At 42.7% G+C, this 24,912-nt stretch overlaps 1 protein-coding gene across 1 annotated transcript in view; it reads left to right on the top strand.

The window, feature by feature from the left end:
- Positions 1–24,912, top strand: part of LOC311129408 (vertebrate ancient opsin-like) — a gene marked incomplete at both ends in the record, with an annotated part of 57,061 nt that overhangs the window by 26,159 nt on the left and 5,990 nt on the right. The window contains 2 exons of the mRNA XM_084161691.1: positions 17,630–17,955; positions 20,971–21,204. Coding sequence (XP_084017817.1) covers positions 17,630–17,955; positions 20,971–21,204 — 560 coding nt within the window. The remainder of the gene's footprint in view (positions 1–17,629; positions 17,956–20,970; positions 21,205–24,912) is intronic.

Genomic DNA, 24,912 nt, shown 5'->3' with positions numbered 1-24,912 from the left:
ACCTGGAATTAAAATGGATTTTTGGGGGGTTTGTATCATTTGATTTACACAACATGCCTACCACTTTGAAGATGCAAAATAATTTTTTTGTGTGAAAAAAATAAGAAATAAGACAAAAAAACATAAAACTTGAGCGTGCATAACTATTCACCCCCCCAAAGTCAATACTTTGTAGAGCCACATTTTGCAGCAATTTTTCAAGGCAAAACTACTCCAGCTCCTTCAAGTTGGATGGCTTCCGCTGGTGTACAGCAATCTTTAAGTGATACCACAGATTCTCAATTGGGTTGAGGTCTGGGCTTTGACTAGGCCATTCCAAGACATTTAAATGTTTCTCCTTAAACCACTCAAGTGTTGCTTTAGCAGTATGCTTAGGGTCATTGTCCTGCTGGAAGGTGAACCTCCGTCCCAGTCTCAAATCTCTGGAAGACTGAAACAGGTTTCCCTCAAGAATTTCCCTGTATTAAGCGCCATCCATCATTCCTTCAATTCTGACCAGTTTCCCAGTCCCTGCTGATGAAAAACATCCCCACAACATGATGCTGCCACCACCATGCTTCACTGTGGAGATGGTGTTCTCAGGGTGATGAGAGGTGTTGGGTTTGCGCCAGACATAGCGTTTTCCTTGATGGCCAAAAAGCTCAATTTTAGTCTCATCTGACCAGAGTACCGTCTTCCATATGTTTGGGGAGTCTCCCACATGCCTTTTGGCGAACACCAAACGTGTTTGCTTATTTTTTTCTTCAAGCAATGGCTTTTTTCTGGCCATTCTTCCGTAAAGCCCAGCTCTGTGGAGTGTACGGCTTAAAGTGGTCCTTTGGACAGATACTCCAATCTCCGCTGTGGAGCTTTGCAGCTCCTTCAGGGTTATCTTTGGTATCTTTGTTGTCTCTCTGATTAATGCCCTCCTTGCCTGGGCCATGAGTTTTGGTGGGCGGCCCTCTCTTGGCAGGTTTGTTGTGGTGACATATTCTTTCCATTTTTTAATAATGGATTTAATGTTGCTCCGTGGGATGTTCAAAGTTTCAAATATTTTTTATAACCCAACCCTGATCTGTACTTCTCCACAACTTTGTCCCTGACCTGTTTGGAGAGCTCCTTGGTCTTCATGGTGCCGCTTGCTTGGTGGTGCCCCTTGCTTAGTGGTGTTGCAGACTCTGGGGCCTTCCAGAACAGGTGTATATATACAGAGATCATGTGACAGATCATGTGACACTTAGATTGCACACAGGTGGACTTTATTTAACTAATTATGTGACTTCTGAAGGTAATTGGTTTGGACACACCTACTCATTCAATTTTTTAAAAGTTTTTTAAAGTTTTTTTAAAAGTTTTACAAAACTATGAAATAACACATATGGAATCATGTAGTAACCAAAAAAGTGTTCAACAAATCAAAATATATTTTATATTTGAAATTCTTCAAATTGCCACCCTTTGCCATGATGACAGCTTTGCACACTCTTGGCATTCTCTCAACCAGCTTCATGAGGTAGCCACCTTGAATGCATTTCAATTAACAGGTGTACCTTCTAAAAAGTTAATTTGTGCAATTTATTTCCTTCTTATTGCGTTTGAGCCAATCAGTTGTATTGTGACAAGGTGGGGGGGGGGGTCCATCATTACTTAAAGTCCATCATTACTTTAAGACATGAAAGTCAGTCAATATGGAACATTTAAAGAACTTTGAAAGTTTCTTAAAGTGCAGTCGCAATAACCATCAAGCGCTATGATGAAACTGGCTCTCATGAGGACCACCACAGGAAAGGAAGACCCAGAGTTAGCTCTGCTGCAGAGGATAAGTTCATTAGAGTTACCAGTCTCAGAAATTGCATCCCAAATAAATGCTTCACAGAGTTCAAGTAACAGACACATCTCAACATCAGCTGTTCAGAGGAGACTGTGTGAGTCAGGCCTTTATGGTCAAATTGCTGCAAAGAAACCACTACTAAAGGACACCAATAATAAGAAGAGACTTGCTTGGGCCAAGAAACACGAGCAATGGACATTAGACCAGTGGAAATTTGTAATTTGAGATTTTTGGTTCCAACCGCCGTGTCTTTGTGAGACGCTGTGTGGGTGAACGGATGATCTCTCCATGTGTATTTCCCACCGTAAAGCATGGAGGAGGAGGTGTTATGGTGTGGGGGTGCTTTGCTGGTGACACTGTCTGTGATTTATTTAGAATTTAAGGCACACTTATCCAGCATGGCTTCCACAGCATTCTGCAGCAATACACCATCCCATCTGGTTTGGGCTTAGTGGGACTATCATTTGTTTTCAACAGGACCATGACTCAACACACCTCCAGGCTGTGTAAGGGCTATTTTACCAAGAAGGAGAGTGATGGGTTGCTGCATCAGATGACCTTGCCTCCACAATCCCCCGACCTCAACCCAATTGAGCTGGTTTGGGATGAGTCGGACCGCAGAGTGAAGGAAAAGCAGCCAACAAGTGCTCAGCATATATGGGAACTCCTTCAAGACTGTTGGAAAAGCATTCCAGGTGAAGCTGGTTGAGAGAATGCCAAGTGTTTAAAGCTGTCATCAAGGCAAAGGGTGGCTATTTGAAGAATCTCAAATATAAAATATATTATGATTTGTTCAACACTTTTTTGGTTACTACATGATTCCATATGTGTTATTTCATAGTTTTGATGTCTTCACTTTTATTCTACAATGTAGAAAATAGTTTTAAAAAATGAAGAAAAACCCTGGAATGAGTAGGTGTGTCCAAACTTTTGACTGGTACTGTATGTGCATTTGTGCCAACCGTCAGTGGAAGTGTTGAATCAGTTTAAACGTTATGCCAATCAAGTTAAGCACCTGCTTTGACACTGTCTGTTCTGCAAACTTTGTAAGATAATATGTCAGTAACAAGCTGCATGTGAAGAGGTTATTGTGCATTTTCAAGTAAGTTAATGGTTAGTTGTTGCCAGAAGATGCTGTAAATTTGTTACCTGGAAAAAAGAGCCACCTGGAAAAAAAGAGCCATATGATATTTTATTTATAGCTATGTCATGGTAATACTCACTTCCCTACCAGACCATCAGCTCAATGAGTGTGATGTGTTAGCTACAGTAAGTTACTGTGAATTTTACAATAACCCCCATGCAACTAGTTGACAGTAAGTTATTGAAAATTTAACATGAACTTCCTGTGAACCAGCTGCCATTAAGCTACTGGAATATGCACAGTAACCTCTTCACAGTGAAGTATTGTCAGCCCGCAATTGGGCAGCCCATACAACAAATATCAAAAAGCTGATTGTTGAGATGTGGCTGTCAATGAACAGCAGACAGCCGATTGTTGATCTCAGTATGTCATTGTCAGAGTAGCCTGTTATTTTGGTCATTTTTGTGCTATTAAAAAACATGATTGTAATGTCTCTATTCACGTAAAATGATGTAGAATTGATGGAAATAATTTTAGAAAGGCAATTATTTTCTCGGAACCGCAAATATGATTGATATGCATACTATGCTTTATTATAAAGTTGTAGTTCTCTCACATGTTATATTAGTCCCAATATTATTTTTCCAATTTCAGCGATATGATTCTTTGGTACTAGAGCTCTAAATAACTTTTCATTGGATCTCCAAACTGCCCATTAAGTTACAACTATATGATTTGCTGACACAAATGGATAGATCCAATTAAAAGTTATTTACAGCTGTTGTGTCAGCGAATCATATCGCTCAAATCGGAAGAATAAGGGTGGGACGATCAGCCATTGGCAAACCAACAGCAAAGAACATAGATAAAATAAAATAAAATGTTATTTGTCACGTGCTGAATACAACAGGTGTAGACGTTACTGTGGAATGCTTACTTACAAGCCCTTAACCAACAATGCAGAGTAAGAAAATATTTGCTAAATAAACTAAAGTAAAAAAAGTAACACAATAAAAAAACAATAACGAGGTTATATACAGGGGGTACTGGTAACAAGTCAATGTGCGGGGGTACGTGTTAGTCGAGGTAATTGAGGTCATGTACATGTAGGTAAGGGTAAAGTGACTATGCATAGATAATAAACAGCAAGTAGCAGTAATGTAAAAAAATCTATAATTACATGAAATAATTTTAGAAAGGCAATTCTTTTCTCGGAACCGCAATTATGACGGATATGCATACTATGCTTTATTATAACGTTTTTTGTTTTTTTTACACCCCTGTTCTTCAGGGTTGAGCCCCGAATGTTATGAAACTCTGGTGAAGCTGTTGCTTTCACCAATCTAACCATGTCAGAATCAAATCAGTGATTCAAAGAAGGAAGGCACAGTAGCACTATCATTCCATCTCTTTATTGATGCTGCTTTCAAAGGTTGATAATTATTCAATACCAGTGAGTTATCACTTAAGTTAATATGTATCTAACTTGAATATTTTCCCTGTGTTCATTTTCTAATCGAGTACACGTCCTGGTAATCCGTCTGGCCCTGCGGCCTTGTTAAGGTTGACCTGTTTAAAGGTCTTACTCACATCGGCTACGGAGAGCGTGATCACACAGCCGTTCGGAACAGCTGGTGCTCTCATGCATGCTTCAGTGTTGCTTGCCTCGAAGCGTCCATATAAGTCATTTAGCTTGTCTGGTAGGCTTGTGTCACTGGGCAGCTTGCAGCTGGGCTTCCCTTTGTAATCCATAATAGTTTGCAAGCCCTGCCACATCCGACGAGTGTCAGAGCCGGTGTAGTAGGATTAAATCTTACCTGTATTGACTCTTTGCCTGTTTGATGGTTCGTCGGAGGGCATAGCGGGATTTCTTATAAGTGTCCGGATTAGTCTCCCGCTCCTTGAAAGCGGCAGCTCTAGCCTTTAGCTCAGTGAGGATGTTGCCTGTAATCCATGGCTTTTGGTTGGGATATGTACATACGGTCACTGTGGGGACGACGTCATCGATGCACTTATTGATGAAGCCGGTGACTGATGTGGTATACTCCTCAATGCCATCGGATGAATCCTGGAACATATTCCAGTCTGTGCTGCAAAATAGTCTTGTAACTTAGCATCTGCGTCATCTGACCACTTCCGTATTGAAAGAGTGACTGGTACTTCCTGCTTTAGTTTTTGCTTGTAAGCAGGAATCAGGAGGATAGAATTATGGTCAGATTTGCCAAATGGAGGGCGAGGGAGAGCTTTGTAAGCATCTCTGTGTGTGGAGTAAAGGTGATCTAGAGTTTTTTTTGCTCTGGTTGCACATGTGACATGCTGGTAGAAATGAGGTAAAACGGATTTAAGTTTTCCTGCATTAAAGTCTCCGGCCACTAGGAGCGTCGCTTCTGGATGAGCATTTTCTTGTTTGCTTATGGCCTTATACAGATTGTTGAGTGCAGTCTTACTGCCAGCATCAGTTTGTGGTGGTAAATAGACAGCTACGAAAAATATAGATGAAAACTCTCTTGGAAAATGGTGTGGTCTACAGCTTATCATGAGGTACTCTACCTCAGGCGAGCAAAAGCTTGAGACTTCCTTAATATTAGAGATCACCCATCAACTGTTATTGACAAATAGACACAGACCACCACCCCTTGTCTTACGGAGGTAGCTGTTCTGTCTTGCCAAAACAAGGAAAACCCAGCCAACTGTATATTATCCATGTTGTCGCTCAGCCATGACTCAGTGAAACATAAGATATTACAGCTTTTAATGTCCTGTTGGTAGGATAGTCTCGAACGGACCTCATCCAGTTTATTCTCCAATGATTGCACGTTGGCCAAAAGGACGGATGGTAGAGGTGGGTTACCCATTCGCCGACAAATTCTCACAAGGCACCCAGATCTGTGGCCCCTGTATTGGTGTCATAACATAAAGTTAGTTACATTGAGTTAAACAAGGTGTATTAAGATGAAAAAGCAATTGTGTTTAAATTGTATGTGAAGGAGAATGTATTGTGTGATGTGCTGCAAAGTCAGCTTTATAATCTGGAATTCCTCCTTTAGCTAGCAAGCTAGTTAGTTAGCTAACTGCTAGCACTAGCTCTACCTAGTTAGCTAGCTATGCATAGATGGGGGCACAGTGGGACTGCTCGTGCTCATGTCGTGGCCCTACAGGTGAATGAATGGCTTGCTAGCTAGTGGCAATACTGTCAAAATCGACCTAGCTAACGTTACCTGACTAACTACCAATTTTTTATAATACAGCTGTCATTGTTACTGTAGCCTGCACATCTTCTTTTTTTAACAGCTGTCACAAATCCTGTTGTGCCCCAGAGCAGTTTATTGTCTCATTGTCAAAAAAATAAAAAATAATCCTAAATACATCTCTGCTCCCATTTGCCCATGTTTCTTGGAGATCCTAAATGGTTTTGTGATACTCTCAACTGTGGTATTAAGCTGTTTTATAACACCTCACTTTACTTAAGGTATCTGTGCACACTCTGTAACGGCATATGACATGCTTATGATGCCCATCATTCCATTCAATGTAATAATGTGGCACAGAGTTTGGTAAATGATATAACATCCTATTATAACATCTGGTAGACACATATGTAGCATGTAAGAACAGTTGACATTAGAGCATATGCCAACAGGACGAACAGTTATCTAAAACACCCATTATAACTAGTTTCATAAAATCTTATGCCGTTACTCATAACTATTTATGACAGCTTATGACAAATGTTATAATTTGTTATATAGCTGTTATAAAGGCTTCATGAATGCATGAATAAGGACACCTACAGTAAAATGTTAACATACATTTTATCCATATAGCTCCTTTACAAGTCTCAAGGACACATTACAAGGTAAATGCAGATATGAATGTACACAATTGGCAACACAAGTTAATTAGAACACCAGAAGACTTGTGTTAGCTCCCTGACCTAATGCCTAGGCTTTAGCTCGGTGGGCTAATGTGGTCTTGAGTCATGCAGACATCCTAGGTTTGATAGCCCAGTTGGTTAGCTGTGGACAACCAAAAGTCAAAGTCAAAGTGGTGGTGGTCTTCACAAAAACCAGGGAAACAAAACTAGGTAAAGGAAAGAAAGTGATTCCTTCAGAGAAAACAGGAGAAGCAGAAAACAAGGAGAAAGTGGTAGAATAACCCAAAGTCTATTAAAGCTGCTATCCTTCGGGCTTACAGAGGCATACAGACAACAGTTCTGTAAATTACGAAAGACAGAATCACAAAGCCATGTTGAGTTTTCAAGGGAACAAGCATGTCTTTTTGATCGGTGGTGTGGTTCTCAATAAGTCAGGGACCTTGAGGATTTAAAGATACTTCTCGAGCAATTCAATTTGGATCAGATATGTATGGTTTTTGGACGGGTTCGTGTCTCTGCAGTGTGTAAATGCTTATAAGCAGCCGGTGAACATACTGCGAGACACTGGGGGGCCCAATCCTTCATTTTGGAGGGTGTCTTTTTGCTGAGACACGCCCAGTGGAGTTTGATGACGTTTGTGTGGGTTACTTTGACAGAGATGGTGTTCTAATGAGGAAATGGCGTTCTCGCGCCACTTCTGGGCAAGACGATTGGCCCAGTGTATCTCAAATTGTCTTTCCAGTCACGCTTCGACAAGAGATACTGAGGTTGGCTGATGATGGTAGTATGGCAGGCCATCTTGCGGTTAACAAGACGCATGACCGTATCTTGCGTAACTTCTTCTGGCCTGGTCTGAAACAGGATGTTGTGGCTTACTGTAAATCCTGTCGCGTTTGCCAGCGGACGGGTAAACCGAACCAATCTGTATCGGTTGTACATTTGCAGCCTATTCCTGTCATTGTGTCATGTCAACATGTTGAAACCATACCTTACCCGCTATGATCGGGCGGAGAAGTCGGTGGAAACCGGTAGTGATGTTCTGCCTGTAGCCACTGCTGTCACCGTTGACTATAGTCTTCCTTAAGAGCATGAGGAAAGCTCAACCGTGCCTGTTGGACGGTTGAGTAACGCAGAGATTCTAGAAAACCTTGACATCTTTTTGGCATACTTGTCTTCGGAGGAAAAAGGCAACATTGTTGCACTGCTTTTAGAACATCAAAGTTTATTCTCAGATGTGCCAACTCAGACAAATGTAGACATTTATGGTCTGTTTACATATATTTTAGAGGTTATGTATACTTTTTTTTAAATAAAACCCATATTAACATATTTTTAAGTGGGAGAACTTGCACAATTGGTGGCTGACTAAATACTTTTTTCCCCCACTGTACATTTTTCTAAATAGTGAGAATGTCGGGAGCGGACAACGTTGAAAAGTAATCTTTAGACATGTTGTACATTTCTTAAATGTAGTTTTGTAATTCACAAAAAAAAGCAGACAACAAGAAAATTGCATTTGAAAAAGGTCAAGTATTTTCTGTGAGCCAATGGGGTAACCTACAGTGGGGAAAAAAAGTATTTAGTCAGCCACCAATTGTTCAAGTTCTCCCACTTAAAAAGATGAGAGAGGCCTGTAATTTTCATCATAGGTACACGTCAACTATGACAGACAAATTGAGAAAAAAAAATCCAGAAAATCACATTGTAGGATTTTTAATTTATTTATTTGCAAAATATGGTGGAAAATAAGTATTTGGTCACCTACAAACAAGCAAGATGTCTGGCTCTCACAGACCTGTAACTTCTTCTTTAAGAGGCTCCTCTGTCCTCCACTCATTACCTGTATTAATGGCACCTGTTTGAACTTGTTATCAGTATAAAAGACACCTGTCCACAACCTCAAACAGTCACACTCCAAACTCCACTATGGCCAAGACCAAAGAGCTGTCAAAGGACACCAGAAACACAATTGTAGACCTGCACCAGGCTGGGAAGACTGAATCTGCAATAGGTAAGCAGCTTGGTTTGAAGAAATCAACTGTGGGAGCAATTATTAGGAAATGGAAGACATACAAGACCACTGATAATCTCCCTCGATCTGGGGCTCCACGCAAGATCTCACCCCGTGGGGTCAAAATGATCACAAGAACGGTGAGCAAAAATCCCAGAACCACACGGGGGGACCTAGTGAATGACCTGCAGAGAGCTGGGACCAAAGTAACAAAGCCTACCATCAGTAACACACTACGCCGCCAGGGACTCAAATCCTGCAGTGCCAGACGTGTCCCCCTGCTTAAGCCAGTACATGTCCAGGCCCGTCTGAAGTTTGCTAGAGTGCATTTGGATGATCCAGAAGAGGATTGGGAGAATGTCATATGGTCAGATGAAACCAAAATATAACTTTTTAGTAAAAACTCAACTCGTCGTGTTTGGAGGACAAAGAATGCTGAGTTGCATCCAAAGAACACCATACCTATTGTGAAGCATGGGGGTGGAAACATCATGCTTTGGGGCTGTTTTTCTGCAAAGGGACCAGGACGACTGATCCGTGTAAAGGAAAGAATGAATGGAGCCATGTATCGTGAGATTTTGAGTGAAAACCTCCTTCCATCAGCAAGGGCATTGAAGATGAAACGTGGCTGGGTCTTTCAGCATGACAATGATCCCAAACACACCGCCCGGGCAACGAAGGAGTGGCTTCGTAAGAAGCATTTCAAGGTCCTGGAGTGGCCTAGCCAGTCTCCAGATCTCAACCCCATAGAAAATATTTGGAGGGAGTTGAAAGTCCGTGTTGCCCAGCGACAGCCCCAAAACATCACTGCTCTAGAGGAGATTGTAATATTCATATGTGTCAGCATACTGAATTGTAATTGGATGCATTATACTGTCATATCATACCGTGCTATGATTGGTTAAGACCACCCAGGTGGTGAGGTCATTCTAAAGATGATCATGGCCAGAGACACATGGACATGCCAGTTATAGCTAGTTAATAAAGAGCTACGTTTATAAATATCCTGTCGTCCTGCATTTTATTATTTTGTACAAAGCATACAAAACAAGACATGGTGTCAGAGTAAAAGGACTAAAAGATGGATTTTGCTGGAGTTCCTTCACCTCGAATGGATTGGGGGTCTACAAATCTACCCGATGCATGGCGTAAATTCAAACAGCATGTGGACCTGATGTTCACAGGTCCTCTGAAGGAAAGAGGAGAAGAGGAAAAGTGCAGCTACCTGCTCCTCTGTATCGGGAGAGACATTTACAACACATGGACACTTACCGAGGCTGAATCAAAGGTACTGAAAACATACTACGATCGTTTTGAAGCATATGTTGTGCCAAAGACCAATACAATTTTCGCTAGGTACAAATTCCATGAGAAAGTACAAGGCGCTAGCGAATCGTTTGAACAGTTTGTCACTGAGCTGCGTCTGCTTGTGAAAGACTGTGATTATGCAAACAAGGATGAGATGGTCAGGGACCGTATTGTATTTGGAATACACTCACCGCGAGTGAGAGAGAAACTTTTGAATGTTGGATCAGAGTTAACGCTGGACAAAGCTATCGACATAGCCAGATCTCACAAGCTAGCACAGGTTCAGATGAAAACCATTTCAGGCGGCAGCACGAGCGCATCACGTGAACAAGCAGTGCACGCAGTCAGGCAGACATCAAAGCACAACTCAGGTGCTCAGAAAGCATGTTTCAGAACGGAGACAGACAGAACTCCAAAACAGAGCGACACAGACTCCAAACGCCCCAAAACATGTGGATATTGTGGATACAAAGTGCATGGCGAACAGGGGAATTGCCCAGCTAAAGGCAAACAGTGTACTAAATGTGGAAAATGGAATCACTTTGCAAAAGTGTGCAGAGTTTACCGTGGAAAAACAGTACATACAGTGAGTGAAGATGAAATGTCAATCAAAGAGTCAAATGCTGATGAACTGTTTATTGATTCAGTGACACAGAAAAGTCAGATATCAGAGACAGAGCAAGCCTTTGCTGACATTGAGATAGGAAGACAAGGCACAGAGCTAAAATTCAAACTAGACACTGGTGCACAAGTAAACATTATTCTCTGAGTAAGTACAGAAGCTTGACATCTGAGTGTGAGCTACAGCCCACCACGCGCAGACTGACTGGTTATGGTGGTGAACAGCTCCCAGTAAAAGGCACATGCACTCTCAAATGCAAATACAAGGAAAGGGACATGATGTTGGACTTTTACGTTGTTGACACTCGAGCACCTGCAGTGCTAGGTCTTAAAGCATGTTTAGACATGGACCTTATCAAGCTAGTTTTATCAGTGACAGCACCAGTAGAGATAGAGAATGTCATGGAGGAGTTTGCTGATGTTTTTACAGGAATAGGACTATTCCCAGGAGAATGTACCATTCACCTTGACCCAGACGCAACCCCTGTGGTCTACCCACCGAGAAAGATTCCACTTGCTCTCCGCGCCCGTCTGAAGAAAGAGTTGGAGAACATGGAGCAATCTGACATCGTCACCAAGGTTACAGAACCGACGGATTGGGTCAACGCGTTAGTGGTGGTGGAGAAACCACGCACAGGCAAGCTCAGAGTATGTCTCGACCCAAGAGACTTGAACAAAGCTATCAAACGCCCCCATTACCCCTTACCGACGCTAGATGGCATCACACACAAGCTAGCGGGCGCACGCTACTTCAGTGTCATGGACGCCAGATCAGGCTACTGGGCTATCAAGCTCACAGAAGAGTCATCTAAGCTCACAACGTTCAACACACCATTTGGACGCTACAGGTTCCGTCGCCTGCCTTTTGGGATTATCTCAGCCCAAGACGAGTTTCAGCGAAAGATCGACGAGGTGTACAAAGGCCTCGACGGAGTCGTGGCAATTGTGGATGACATCCTTGTCTATGGTCGAACCAAAGAGGAACACGACAGAAACCTCAGTGCGATGCTGCAAAGGTCCCGCGAGAGAGGAGTCCGGCTCAACCCCGAGAAGAGCACAGTCGGCGCTACAGAGGTCAGCTACTTCGGACATCTTCTCACAGCGAATGGAATCAAGCCAGATCCACAGAAGATCTCAGCCATAAAGGAAATGGAGCCACCAAAGAACCGCGCAGAGCTGGAAACAGTGCTTGGCATGGTCAACTACTTAGCCAAGTTCGCACCCAGCCTCTCCAATGCTAATGCACCCCTGCGTCAGCTGCTAAAGCAGTCCAGTGAGTTCCTCTGGGACAACCAACACGACATCGCTTTCCAGAAAGTGAAAGACTTGATCACGAGAGAACCAGGACCAATCCTTGCCTACTACGACCCCAACAAAGAGCTCAGACTCCAGGTGGACGCGTCGAAGTATGGACTAGGGGCAGTGCTACTGCAAGAAGGAAAACCCATCGGCTACGCTTCCAAATCTCTCACAGACTGTGAAATCAACTACGCTCAAATCGAAAAGGAGCTGTATGCCATTCTGTTCGGATGTAAGCGTTTCCATCAGTATGTCTATGGACGACAAGTCATTGTGGAAACAGACCACAAGCCCCTCGAGTCAATCATGAGGAAACCGTTAGCCGCAGCCCCGCCAAGGCTACAGAGAATAATCCTTCAACTACAAAAATACGACTTCACAATCACTCACCGTCCAGGCAAAGACATCCCTGTCGCAGACACACTCTCCAGGAAGTTTCTTACCTACAAGGACAGCAGCCTCAGTGAAGGCATGGACATGCAGGTGCACACTGTGTACAGCAACTTACCAGTTAGTGACACAAAACTGAAGGAGATCCGAGCAGAAACCGAAAAAGACACACAACTCACACAGCTGAGGAAAGTCATACAGTCAGGATGGCCTGAGGAGAGGAGAAAATGCCCTCAGAGCGTCTCAGAGTTCTGGAACCATCGTGACGAACTATCACAGATCAACGGAATCATTTTCAAAGGAGAGAAAATCATCATTCTTACCAGTCTCAGAGAAGAGATTTTGACAAAGATCCATGCTGGACACATGGGCATGGAAAAGTGCAAACAGAGAGCACGGGACATTTTGTTTTGGCCCGGAATGTGCAAACAAATAGAGGACATGGTTGGTAAATGCCCCACCTGTCTTGAACGACGCCCCTCGAACACCAAAGAGCCAATGTTACCTCACCGTATCCCAGACCGACCCTGGCAGGTCGTGGCAACCGATCTGTTCATGTGGAACAACGAGGACTACATTATAACAGTGGACTACCACAGCAGGTACTTCGAACTCGACAAGCTTCACAGCACCACATCTGCAGCTGTGATACACAAGCTGAAAGCAGCCTTTGCCAGGCATGGCATTGTAGATACTTTAATATCTGACAATGGGCCCTGTTACAAATCAAATGAGTTTGAATCCTTCACAAAAGCATGGGAGTTCACACACGTCACCACAAGCCCACATTACCCTCAAAGTAATGGCCTTGCTGAAAAATCTGTGCAGATCGCTAAATCACTCATGGACAAAGCAAAAGCAGACAAGAGAGACCCCTACCTCAGTCTCCTTGAATACCGCAACACTCCAGTTGACAACTTCAAATCACCAGCCCAGCTGTTGATGAGCCGCAGACTTCGCTCAATCCTTCCCAGCACCAACCAGCAGCTGCAACCTGAGGTCGTCAGCTACAAGGAAATGCTTGCAAAACGTGCACAGAGGCAACAACAGCAAAAGCGATACTACGACAGGTCAGCCAGACCACTGCCACCACTGAACGACGGAGAGTCAGTTAGAATCCAGGAGCATGGCTACTGGAAGCCAGCAGTCGTCATCCAACCAGCTGACACTGAACGTTCATATCACGTTCGCACCGCAGAAGGAGCGGTGTACCGCCGCAATCGTCGTCACCTACTGAACACAAAAGAACAACACACTGACGAGATGAACTGTTCCCCTGAAAGAGAACGGGATGAACACAGACACAACACAACATACACCATACTTACCTGCAACACCACAAGAACTGTTGACTGACACAGAAGCATGCTCAGCTTCATATCACACAAGGTCAGGAAGAGAGGTCAAGCCTAGAGCTGTCCTAGACCTGTGAAATGTCAAAGGGTGTAGGCGGATCGCTGCCCTAAAAGAGTTTCCAGACTGTAAACTTGTTATTGAAAGTTAACTTGAAATGCTTTGGTATTGTATTTGTTGGATATGTTGAGATGTCATTGCTACAGTGAAAAGCTGAGTTGCTGAGAAATATTTGTTCTAAAAGTAACAGTATGCTGAATCATTGTTTCAGAGTCTGTTATGTTGATGCAGTTGGTGCAGTGTAAATGGTTACTTACCTCGAGTTCAAACTACAGAGCATATATTCAAAAGAAACGCTTTATTGTTCTACATATTTTTTCTTTTTTTTAAAGAAGGGGGATGTAATATTCATATGTGTCAGCATACTGAATTGTAATTGGATGCATTATACTGTCATATCATACTGTGCTATGATTGGTTAAGACCACCCAGGTGGTGAGGTCATTCTAAAGATGATCATGGCCAGAGACACATGGACATGCCAGTTATAGCTAGTTAATAAAGAGCTACGTTTATAAATATCCTGTCGTCCTGCATTTTATTATTTTGTACAAAGCATACAAAACAAGACAGAGATCTGCATGGAGGAATGGGCCAAAATACCAGCAACAGTGTGTGAAAACCTTGTGAAGACTTACAGAAAACGTTTGACCTGTGTCATTGCCAACAAAGTGTATATAAGAAAGTATTGAGAAACTTTTGTTATTGACCAAATACTTATTTTCCACCATAATTTGCAAATAAATTCATTAAAAATCCTACAATGTGATTTTCTGGATTTTCTTTCCTCATTTTGTCTGTCATAGTTGACGTGTACCTATGATGAAAATTACAGGCCTCTCTCATCTTTTTAAGTGGGAGAACTTGCACAATTGGTGGCTGACTAAATACTTTTTTTCCCCACTGTAGGTAACCACAGGTTAATCTCACCTGTGTCTTTATGACATCATCACATTCTAAAACGACCTGAGACGACATCACATTCTAAACTCATCATGTCTCTATGACATAATCACATTCTAAAACCACCCAAGTGTCTTTATGACATAATTAGATTCTAAACCATGTGTCTTTATGGCATCATCACATTCTAAAATGACCTGAATGTCTTTATGACATCATCACATTTTAAACTCTTCGGGGCCATGCTCTTTCTACCTCTCAAAATCCGTATCAACCAATTAAAATTGTTTATGTAACTGCACGTGATAGAACGCTACGTGTCAGCTTTTCCCATCAGATAACCTGGCATATTTAGCTCTATGCTAACAACACCAACTGGATGTGATTATTTCCTGTAACAAAATCTGTATAAGCCAATTACAAATGTTAACGTAGTTGGATGTGACAGCAGCCAAAACCTTACAAATCCATTTAATGAGGAGCTTCTTGGAGTCCCTCTTGCAGACCATCGCATAGGATACTGCTATACAGGGGTGTAGATCTGCCGGAGCGCACCAGAGCCATGGTTCGCCACTTCTCAGAATGGGGCTTGTTTAATATTTAATAAAGTTTAGATCAAAGCTGAATCAATGCCTCGCAAGATCCCTTAATGATTAATTAGTATTCTACATAGGCCTAACATACCAAATATAATAGCATAGTTTAACGTTACTTTTAGACCAAAACACCAATTAATTTCTTATGTAGGCTACACTTACATGCACAATGTTTTATATGCCTTATTATTATTATTATTATTATTATTACTATTATTATCATCATTCACTTTGTCACATATGCGTTTTGAATCGTGCATTAAGGACCGGCAGTGAACAGTTATTTCCTCAGCAAAAAACCTTGCTACGAGGGGATTCGAATCCATGGTTGAAGTGCACTATCAATATTAAGTCATCCTCTTTAGCAGTGTGTGCCACCCAGAAGAAATGCAAATCTTGCAATAATGGTACATGACTGCTATTTGACAAGTCCATAAGGTTCTTCGTCTTTTTTTAATTTTTACAGTGTACGATAAACCTATTTTAAGAAATGCCATTGGTTGGTGGATATAATGTCTAAGATCTTTGATAGGCTGATGAGGAATTTGTTACAGGAAATAATCACTGTCAGCTGGTGAGGTTAGTGTAGGGCTAACGTGTAGCCTACCAGGTTATCGGATAGGACCAGCTACAATGCGAGTGGTTGAAAAAGTCACAACAAAAAAAGAAAGTCCTTCGTAGAAAAGGACTCAAGTAAAAGTGAAAGTCACTAAGTAAAATACTAGAGTAAAAGTCTAAAAGTATTTGGTTTTAAATATACAGCGCATTTTGTTACGTTACAGCATTATTCAGAAATAGATTACATTAATTTTTTTTCCTCAACACACAATACCCGATAATGACAAAGAAAAAACAGGTCTTTAGATTTTTTTCAAATGTATTAAAAATAAAAACATAAATACCTTATTTCCATAAGTATTCAGACCTTTTACTATGAGACTCAAAATTGAGCTCAGGTGCATCCTGTGTCCATTGATCATCCTTGATTGGAGTCCACCTGTGGTAAATTCAATTGACTGGACATGATTTGGAAAGGCACACACCTGTCTAGATAAGGTCCCACAGTTGACAGTGCATGTCAGAGCAAGAACCAAGCCATGAGGTCGAAGGAATTGTCCGTAGAGCTCAGAGACAGGATTGTGTCGGCACAGGTCTAGGGAAGGGTACCAAAAAATTGCTGCAGCATTTAAGGTCCCCAAGAACACAGTGGCCTCCATCATTCTTAAATGGAAGAAGTTTGCAACCACCAAGACTCTCCCTAGAGCTGGCCGCACGGCCAAACTGCGCAATCGGGAGAAGGACCTTGGTCAGGGAGGTGAACCCGGACTTGAACCCGATCGAACATCTCTGGAGAGACCTGAAAACAGCTGTGCAGCGATGCTCCCCATCCAACCTGAGACAGCTTGAGAAGATCTGCAGAGAAGAATGTGAGAAACTCCCCAAATACAGGTGTGCCAAGCTTGTAGCATCATACCCAAGAAGACTCAAGGTTGTAATCGCTGCCAAAGGTGCTTCAACAAAGTACTGAGTAAAGGGTCTGTATACTTATGTAAATGTCATATGTCAGTGATTTTTTTTTAAATAAATGTGCAAAAATGTATATCATCCAGTTTTTGCTTTATCAGTATGGGGTATTGTGTGTAGATTGTAAATCAATTTTCGTATAAGGCTGTAACGTAACATAATGTGGAAAAAGTCAAGGGGTCTGAATACTTTCCGAAAATATACTTAAGTATCAAAAGTAAAAGTATAAATCATTTCAAATTGCTCATATTAAGCAAACCAGACGACACAAGTTTTTTAAATTTACGGATAGCCAGGGGCACACTCCAACACTCAGACATCATTTACAAATGAAGCATGTGTGTGTTTAGTGAGTCCGCCAGATCAGAGGCAGTAGGGATGACTAGGTATGTTCTCTTGATAAGTGTGTGAATTGGACCATTTTCCAGTCCTGCTAAGCATTCAAAATATAACATGTACTTTTGGGTGTCAGGAAAAATGTATGGAGTAAAAAGTAGGACTGTAGTGAAGTAAAGTACAGATACCCCAAAAAACTACTTAAGTAGTACTTCAAAGTATTTTTACTTAAGTACCTTACACCACTGTACAATGTAGCATTCTAGCACGATTTTAATTGGCTGATGCCCATCACCAGTGTCTTCATGACATCATCATATTGTAAACTCGCCAAAGCGTCATTTATGACATCATCAACAAGGCATTTAACATAATGATAGACAGAAACATTTCTACATTGCATGCAAATAACAGAAAGGTTAGATGTTGTCATTTTAATAATATGCCTGCCTCTCCCCAGGTATCGTGTCGTTGATCTCCCTGGTGGTCCTGTCCTACGACCGCTACAGCACCCTGACCGTGTACAACAAGCGTGGTCCTGACTACCGCAAGCCCCTGCTGGCTGTGGGGGGCTCCTGGCTCTACTCCATAATCTGGACGGTGCCCCCCCTGCTGGGCTGGAGTAGCTACGACTTGGAGGGCGCCGGCACCAGTTGCTCTGTGTCATGGACCCTGAGGACGGCTCAGTCCCACGCCTATATCATCTGTCTGTTCATCTTCTGCCTGGGTCTGCCCATCGTCATCATGGTCTACTGCTACTGTCGGCTGCTGTGGGCCGTCAAACAGGTGTGGGTAGGGGGGGTGTGGTGGGGTAGAGGTGAGTGTGTGTGTGTGTGTATGTGTGTTAACAAGTTGGAGAGCCCTCCAAATTGAATTGAATCTGGCTCCCTGTAGAGATCAATATCAGCACTCTGATCAAAACTTAACTAAACCCTTATTGTGTTTTAATCAAGATGTACTCCATACATCTGCACATACATGTTGTGTTGGGTGGTGAATTAACTCCAAGATCAGCCCCCTAGAACACCCAGTGAGTCTGGAGAAGGTGGTTTCAACCTTGTCATTTTATCCGCCATTACTTTGTGTTTCTACATTTACAATCAAATTAGCAGTTTGGCTTGAGTTCAGGACCTTCCAATAACAAATCTCTGGGGGGTTTCATGCTGCCAAAACTAATTTTCAAGTGAAGCTGCTACGGTGTGTAAATATTGCCCCAGCCAGTGTGTGTAGTCGACATGAGTTTGGTTTAGGACCTTTCTCAGTCCACTACATTGAGAAGGTGGTTAAATCTCTTTCACGCTAAGTGACTGCTCCAAAATGTTCACCCCTCAGATATATAATCAAAAGAGGACCATTGCACACTCCCAAAAGTTTGGTTGGTGCGTAAAACATGTGAATCCAGATAAGCAATAAATTGTGATGGGTCCGCACCCAAAAAGATGTTGCATAAAGCTTACTTCATTATTTTTAATGCATCAGGATAGCATACGTTTTGGCCTCCTTCAGTGTTTATTTTATTGTTTATTTAACTAGGCAAGTCAGTTAAGAACAAATTCTTATTTACAATGACGGCCTACCCCGGCAACGCTGGGCCAATTGTGCGCCGCCCTATGGGACTCATGATTCGTGTTGGCCCAACCCATCGGTTTCTGGGACCATTTAGAACTAGGGGCTATATCTGTTCTTAGTTCTGAATTTTTTGAATGGGGCATGCTTATTTAAGATTGAGAGGAAAGCACTTTTAAAGAACAACCAGGTATCCTCTACTGACGGAATGAGATCGATATCCATCCAGGATACCTGGGCCAGGTCAATTAGGAAGGCCTGCTCGCTAAAGTGTTTTAGGGAGCGTTTGACAGTGATGAGGGGTGGTCATTTGACCGTGGACCCGTTACAGACGCAGGCAATAATGCAGTGATCGTTGAGATCCTGGTTGAAGACAGCGGAGGTGTATTTAGAGGGTAAGTTAGTCAGGATGATATCTATGAGGGTGCCAATGTTTACGGATTTAGGGTTGTACCTGGTAGGTTCCTTGATAATTTGTGTGAGATTGAGGGCATCTAGTTTGGATTGTAGGATGGCCAGGGTGTTAAGCATATCCCAGTTTAGGTCACCAAGCAGTACGAACTCTGAGGATAGATGGGGGGTAATCAATTCACATATGGTGTCCAGGGCACAGCTGGGGGCTGAGGGGGGTCTGTAGCAAGCGGCAACAGTGAGAGACTTATTTCTGGAAAGGTGGATTTTTAGAAGTAGGAGCTCAAGCTGTTTGGGCACAGACCTGGATAGTATGATAGAGCTCTGCAGGCTATCTCTACAGTAGATTGCAACTCCACCCCCTTTGGCAGTTCTACCTAGACGGAAAATGTTGTAGTTGGGGATAGACATTTCTGAATCTTTGGTGGCCTTCCTAAGCCAGGATTCAGATACTGCTAGAACAGTGTGTAAATATTGTGTGTAAATATTGCCCCAGCCAGTGTGTGTAGTCGACATGAGTTTGGTTTAGGACCTTTCTCAGTCCACTACATTGAGAAGGTGGTTAAATCTCTTTCACGCTAAGTGACTGCTCCAAAATGTTCACCCCTCAGATATATAATCAAAAGAGGACCATTGCACACTCCCAAAAGTTTGGTTGGTGCGTAAAACATGTGAATCCAGATAAGCAATAAATTGTGATGGGTCCGCACCCAAAAAGATGTTGCATAAAGCTTACTTCATTATTTTTAATGCATCAGGATAGCATACGTTTTGGCCTCCTTCAGTGTTTATTTTATTGTTTATTTAACTAGGCAAGTCAGTTAAGAACAAATTCTTATTTACAATGACGGCCTACCCCGGCAACGCTGGGCCAATTGTGCGCCGCCCTATGGGACTCATGATTCGTGTTGGCCCAACCCATCGGTTTCTGGGACCATTTAGAATGGTTAGAATGTGTTCGCATTCTCAAAGTCTGGGAGGAGAGCAAATCCAGACTCGTCGTGGAGAAGAAACATTAGTGCGCGTGGCGTTTGACCGGAGCGATGTGAATGGGTAGCCAGGCAAGTTTTTACGACCGAATTGGGACAGTCTTATGACGACAGCCCCAGTGCCCAACCCCTCAGATCCCCACAGTAATTCAGCAATTCAGACAAGTACGATTAGTGAGTGGTCCCGATAGCGCACTTAAATTTAAGCGTGCTAGAAGGTCCAGGTCAGGGCAACGAGAAATCCAAATTCAGCAGATGCGACTCAAGTCACAGATACATGTGATAATTAAACCTTGCCTGAGCGACCAGAATACCTTAGGCATTAGGTCAAAAGGTTAAGACACAGAGTTCAAGGGTTGGCGCAACAGGATGGAGAGAGAGGGTCAGTGCCTTAGTCCTCTAGAATGGAGGGAGGAGTATGGAATCTCTTTCTGTCCCTCTCTCTGCTGTCCCCTTCGTTATTTGGGCTGACAGGGAGGGTGGGGGAGATGAATGGAGCATCAGTCGTCTCATGGCTGAAATGGGAGGTTAGCGGCACAAAACGGATGGACTGATTATCACTGGCTCTCTGTGGGTTTGGAGAGAAGCCCTCAGGCAGAACAATGAACCTACACTGCAGGGATGAGAGAGAGAGAGAGAGACACTATTCCCTCTCGAATATGTGTGTGTGTGGTGTAAAGGGGTTGAGAATATAAATACAGCAAACAGGTACATTTCTGTTTGGATAAAGGACTATTATATTCTCTCCCTGGGGTGATGAAACATACTGTCTCCTCCCCTCTCCTCTTCTCCTCTCCGCTCACTCACTCTCTCCTTTCATCTCGCCTGTCTCTAGGTGGGTAAGATACGTAGGACAGCGGCCCGGCGGAGAGAGTACCACATCCTGTTCATGGTGCTGACCACAGTGGTGTGCTACATATTGTGCTGGATGCCCTACGGCGTGGTGGCCATGATGGCGACGTTTGGCCGGCCCGGCATCATCACCCCCGTGGCCGCCGTGGTGCCCTCACTCCTGGCCAAGAGCAGCACAGTCATCAACCCTCTCATCTACATCCTCATGAACAAACAGGTGAGTCAGTGAGGGGGGGGGGGGGGGGGGGGGGTATTGTGTGTATGTGTGTGTGTGTGTCTTGTTGGTAATCTAAGGTTGGGATGTCAACAATATAGCTTTGAAAGGCAATGTTCCCGATTGCATTCACGTTAACGCTGCACGTCGGCTCAATCGGAAATTACGTATAAATGGCGCATTGCCAACAGCGCTCCACAGATTGAATCCCGACCTAAGGATTTATTACTCTGGAGAGATCTTTTGTACACATCAAATGCCTTTATTTACATGGTAAAAATAGAACAATAAATTAACAACAATTTAATTTTATACAAACAGTCAACTTAAATACCTATTCAAATTTAATAAAGAAACCTGCAATGACAAATCAAAAGGAAAAACGTAGTTAAAAAAATTAAAGTGACAGACGAAGAGAGTACAGAGCAACTGTAGAGGAGGGATCAAGTTAAGCAGTGACCTCCAAAAACTAACTATTTTCTCTTTGTTTTTCTGTGCTGAACACAATGCACCTGGCATGTCCATCCATTCCATAGAGAATGATAACAGGATTCTAGTACCCAAAAGTCTATTTTAGCATGGGCAGCACCATTGAGAACTTATCCCATTTTTAAGTAGTCAACTGGATGGTACATTCTATGGGTTAAGGAAGATCACATAATTCCATCCAGGTCATCAGGAGGCATCAAACAGCCAATTAATTATACTCGTGAGCAAACATTCCATAACTGCAGGTGGCAGTAAAATCGCTAACCTTGGCTTTATACCTGTTCAAACAACACACTCCAGGTGCCAGTTTGCACACTTTCAGGTTTGTTTGCCAACTCATAGAAGTAGTAGAAATAGAAAATTGACTACTTCAAAATGGAGATGGCCTCAATGGCACCGCCCGTGTGCTCACAGAAGCCATAATGGGATAGATACAAAGAAGCATCCTCTATCATTCTCTATGGACCATAAAGAGACATTGGTCATCTTTATCCTGTAACACCCCCCTGAAGGGAACATATAGCACCTTAAAAATACCTGCTATAAGACAAACATACACCCCCCTCCAACCACCCACTAACCCACATGCACCAGCAAAAATACAAAATGGCACAGTATCAAGATTCAACTGCCGTTGCCAAAGGCATTGCATTTGATCAAGAAGTGCTTCTACGGAACTAATAATAGCTGCTCTCGTTTCCAGCTGGATAGAATGTCCCTACGCACACAATATACACTTAGAGATTTGCACAGCGCAGGTAGAAAAATCGTATATTTCTCCAGCATGGTCTTTTTTACGTGTCTTGGAGCTCTAATGCTGTTGTTTTTCTTACAGTAAAGTACAGAGTAAAGCACAGTACAGACAATATTTTTGTTGTATTGTTTGTATTCTTTTTTTGTTGTACTGTTTGTATATCGTTGTAATTAAAATTTGTGTGACTGTCCTTGTCTATCAGTGTTTTGTTACTTGTCATATGTTTTGTGTTTTTTTGTGGACCCCAGGAAGAGTAGCTGCTGCTTCTGCAAACGCTAATTGGGATCCAAATAAACAAGTACACATACATGGACAGTTTAAGACTCTTAGCCCTGCTCCGGATAGATTTGCATGCTCTGTGCATCGGAATATAAACAAAGTTATTATTTTTATTATTTGTTTGCACTGTCAATGTGTTACAATCACAAGCGTAACAATTACATGTAATGATTTGAACACTTCAATAATAATGCATGGAGATGAATCAGAGATGATACTTATGATAGTCGTGCGAGTCGAGACTATTCCAGACAGTTTCATTATAGCCCCCCTCTGTTCCCTGTTAGAGCTCTCAGTGAGAGGTTGGCCTTGGGAAATCATTAGATGCAGCGGTGTGTCTGGCTCCTTCAAGCCATGTGTTAATGAGATAGCAGATGTGGCTCAAAATATTTTGCTTGCCTGGCGTGCCGGTGTAACAGTTATTCGGAACCATGCTTGCGTGCTGAGTAAACGTACCTAAACCCTAAAATAATTACGTTGGCTCCCCAAGCTAATGGTCTATCACACCGGTTGGGCAGGGTTTGCACTGTTAACACTATGTCATTGATCAGAGGAAGCTCAATCAAGCTGACCTCAAGTATCTGCTAGACATTCACACTGTATAAGGCAAAGAGCCATCGGCGTCCCCCTTACACAGACATAGCCTTCCCATCTCTAAATGGTATTCCTGTTCAGTCTCTCTTCACTCCTCTATCAACTGAATATAACAACAATCTCTTCAGCAGATGCCTCTGTTTATTCCAAGCAGCGTTTGACTGCCATGTTTACGACTGGATCAATTTGTTTCTGCAACCCTGGTTAAGCACTGTTCCTGGAGCAAGGGCACAGCAACACTTTCCAAAATAACAAATGCACGAATACACAAATATCATCTTTGTATTCTGTCACTATGGCTGCCAATGTCAGCCCCTCCCAGTTGTCCCTGCCCAGGGAATGGTCACCATCTGGCCATTAAAGAAAGGACTATAGTGTCCATAATGGCAAATCTGATGGACAACAAGTGCATGATCGGTTTGGTCTTATAGGAGGGTCAGCTTGGGATAAAGGTGGGGCTTAGTAGTTGTACGCGGATTTGCGGTTGGAAATAACTGAGCCTCCGCTGTCCATTCTAGCATGGCCAGATAGTGATCCCATAGAATATAGAGCAATATAGGATGCTCTATAGGATCTCTATGAGTGATCCCCCTCTCCTCGACTTTACACACACGAGATAGCTATCTGAAACACACTGCAGGTAGGTCTGGCACAGAGTCAGTGTAAACAAGAAAGCCACTAAAACCGGACACAGAGTGAGTCTGGAGATATTACTGCTTCAAATCCCTGCCATGATAAGAAAAGGTCTCCAGTAGCGCACCGTGGCAGCCTGCAGCAAGCCCAGGCAAAATAGTACTTTCAGAACAATATTGGAGGATTCAGTCAAAATGAGAAAGGTAAAGACATAGGGAACGATAGGCTTAAGTTAGAACTAGACCATGCTCTGCTCTGCTGAATGCCACAAACCATAATCAGCATGACGTGCCTGAGAGGCAGTCCAGCTACTGAACCCTGCAGACTGAAACCCTTATTCACTTGACTAACTATGGCACATATTCCGGGTACAGATGTAGGATCTTAATTTGATCACCCTGTTGAAGGAGAACTGTCCTGAAATGCAGGACATTTAAAACTTGTAGTGTATTTGAGGTTTAAAAAGGCTTCTGAAGTTTGTAATTTTCACTTTTACATTTCAGACTTGATTTTCCCTTACGAAAAATGTATCAACCCCTACAAAAAAAGTAAATTTACTATAATCCACATAATAAATTCAAATTTCCTGTTGTACAGGATTATCTTCCTACTGTAACAAACTGGCTCAAATTAAGATCCTACATCTGTAGTGTGCTCGTAGATAGAACTGTCCTAGGGAGAGGTTTGGCCTTGACAGTGGGAGGTGTGGTGTGGTGTGGTTACATTCATTTCAAGAGACAGGTCAATCATCGTAGTAGTTACAGCTGCTTTTAAAGAGATGTTCAATTCCCTTTTGGCATGGGGTGGACACTGGAAAATAAGGGAGTTTGACTAGTGACCTCTCCTACCCCAGCCTGCCACTACACTAACAGAACACTGGACGGTTTGAGCAACACTATGAGGTGACTAGCAGCCTTCTTTAAATCTTTACTATTAAAAGATTAAATCAGCAATACAAACAC

Source organism: Coregonus lavaretus, assembly GCF_964263955.1.
Source record: "Coregonus lavaretus genome assembly, chromosome: 5".
Classification (NCBI taxonomy): domain Eukaryota; kingdom Metazoa; phylum Chordata; class Actinopteri; order Salmoniformes; family Salmonidae; genus Coregonus; species Coregonus lavaretus.
Note: the sequence above shows the minus strand (reverse complement) of the source record. Positions and strands in the feature narration are given on the sequence as shown.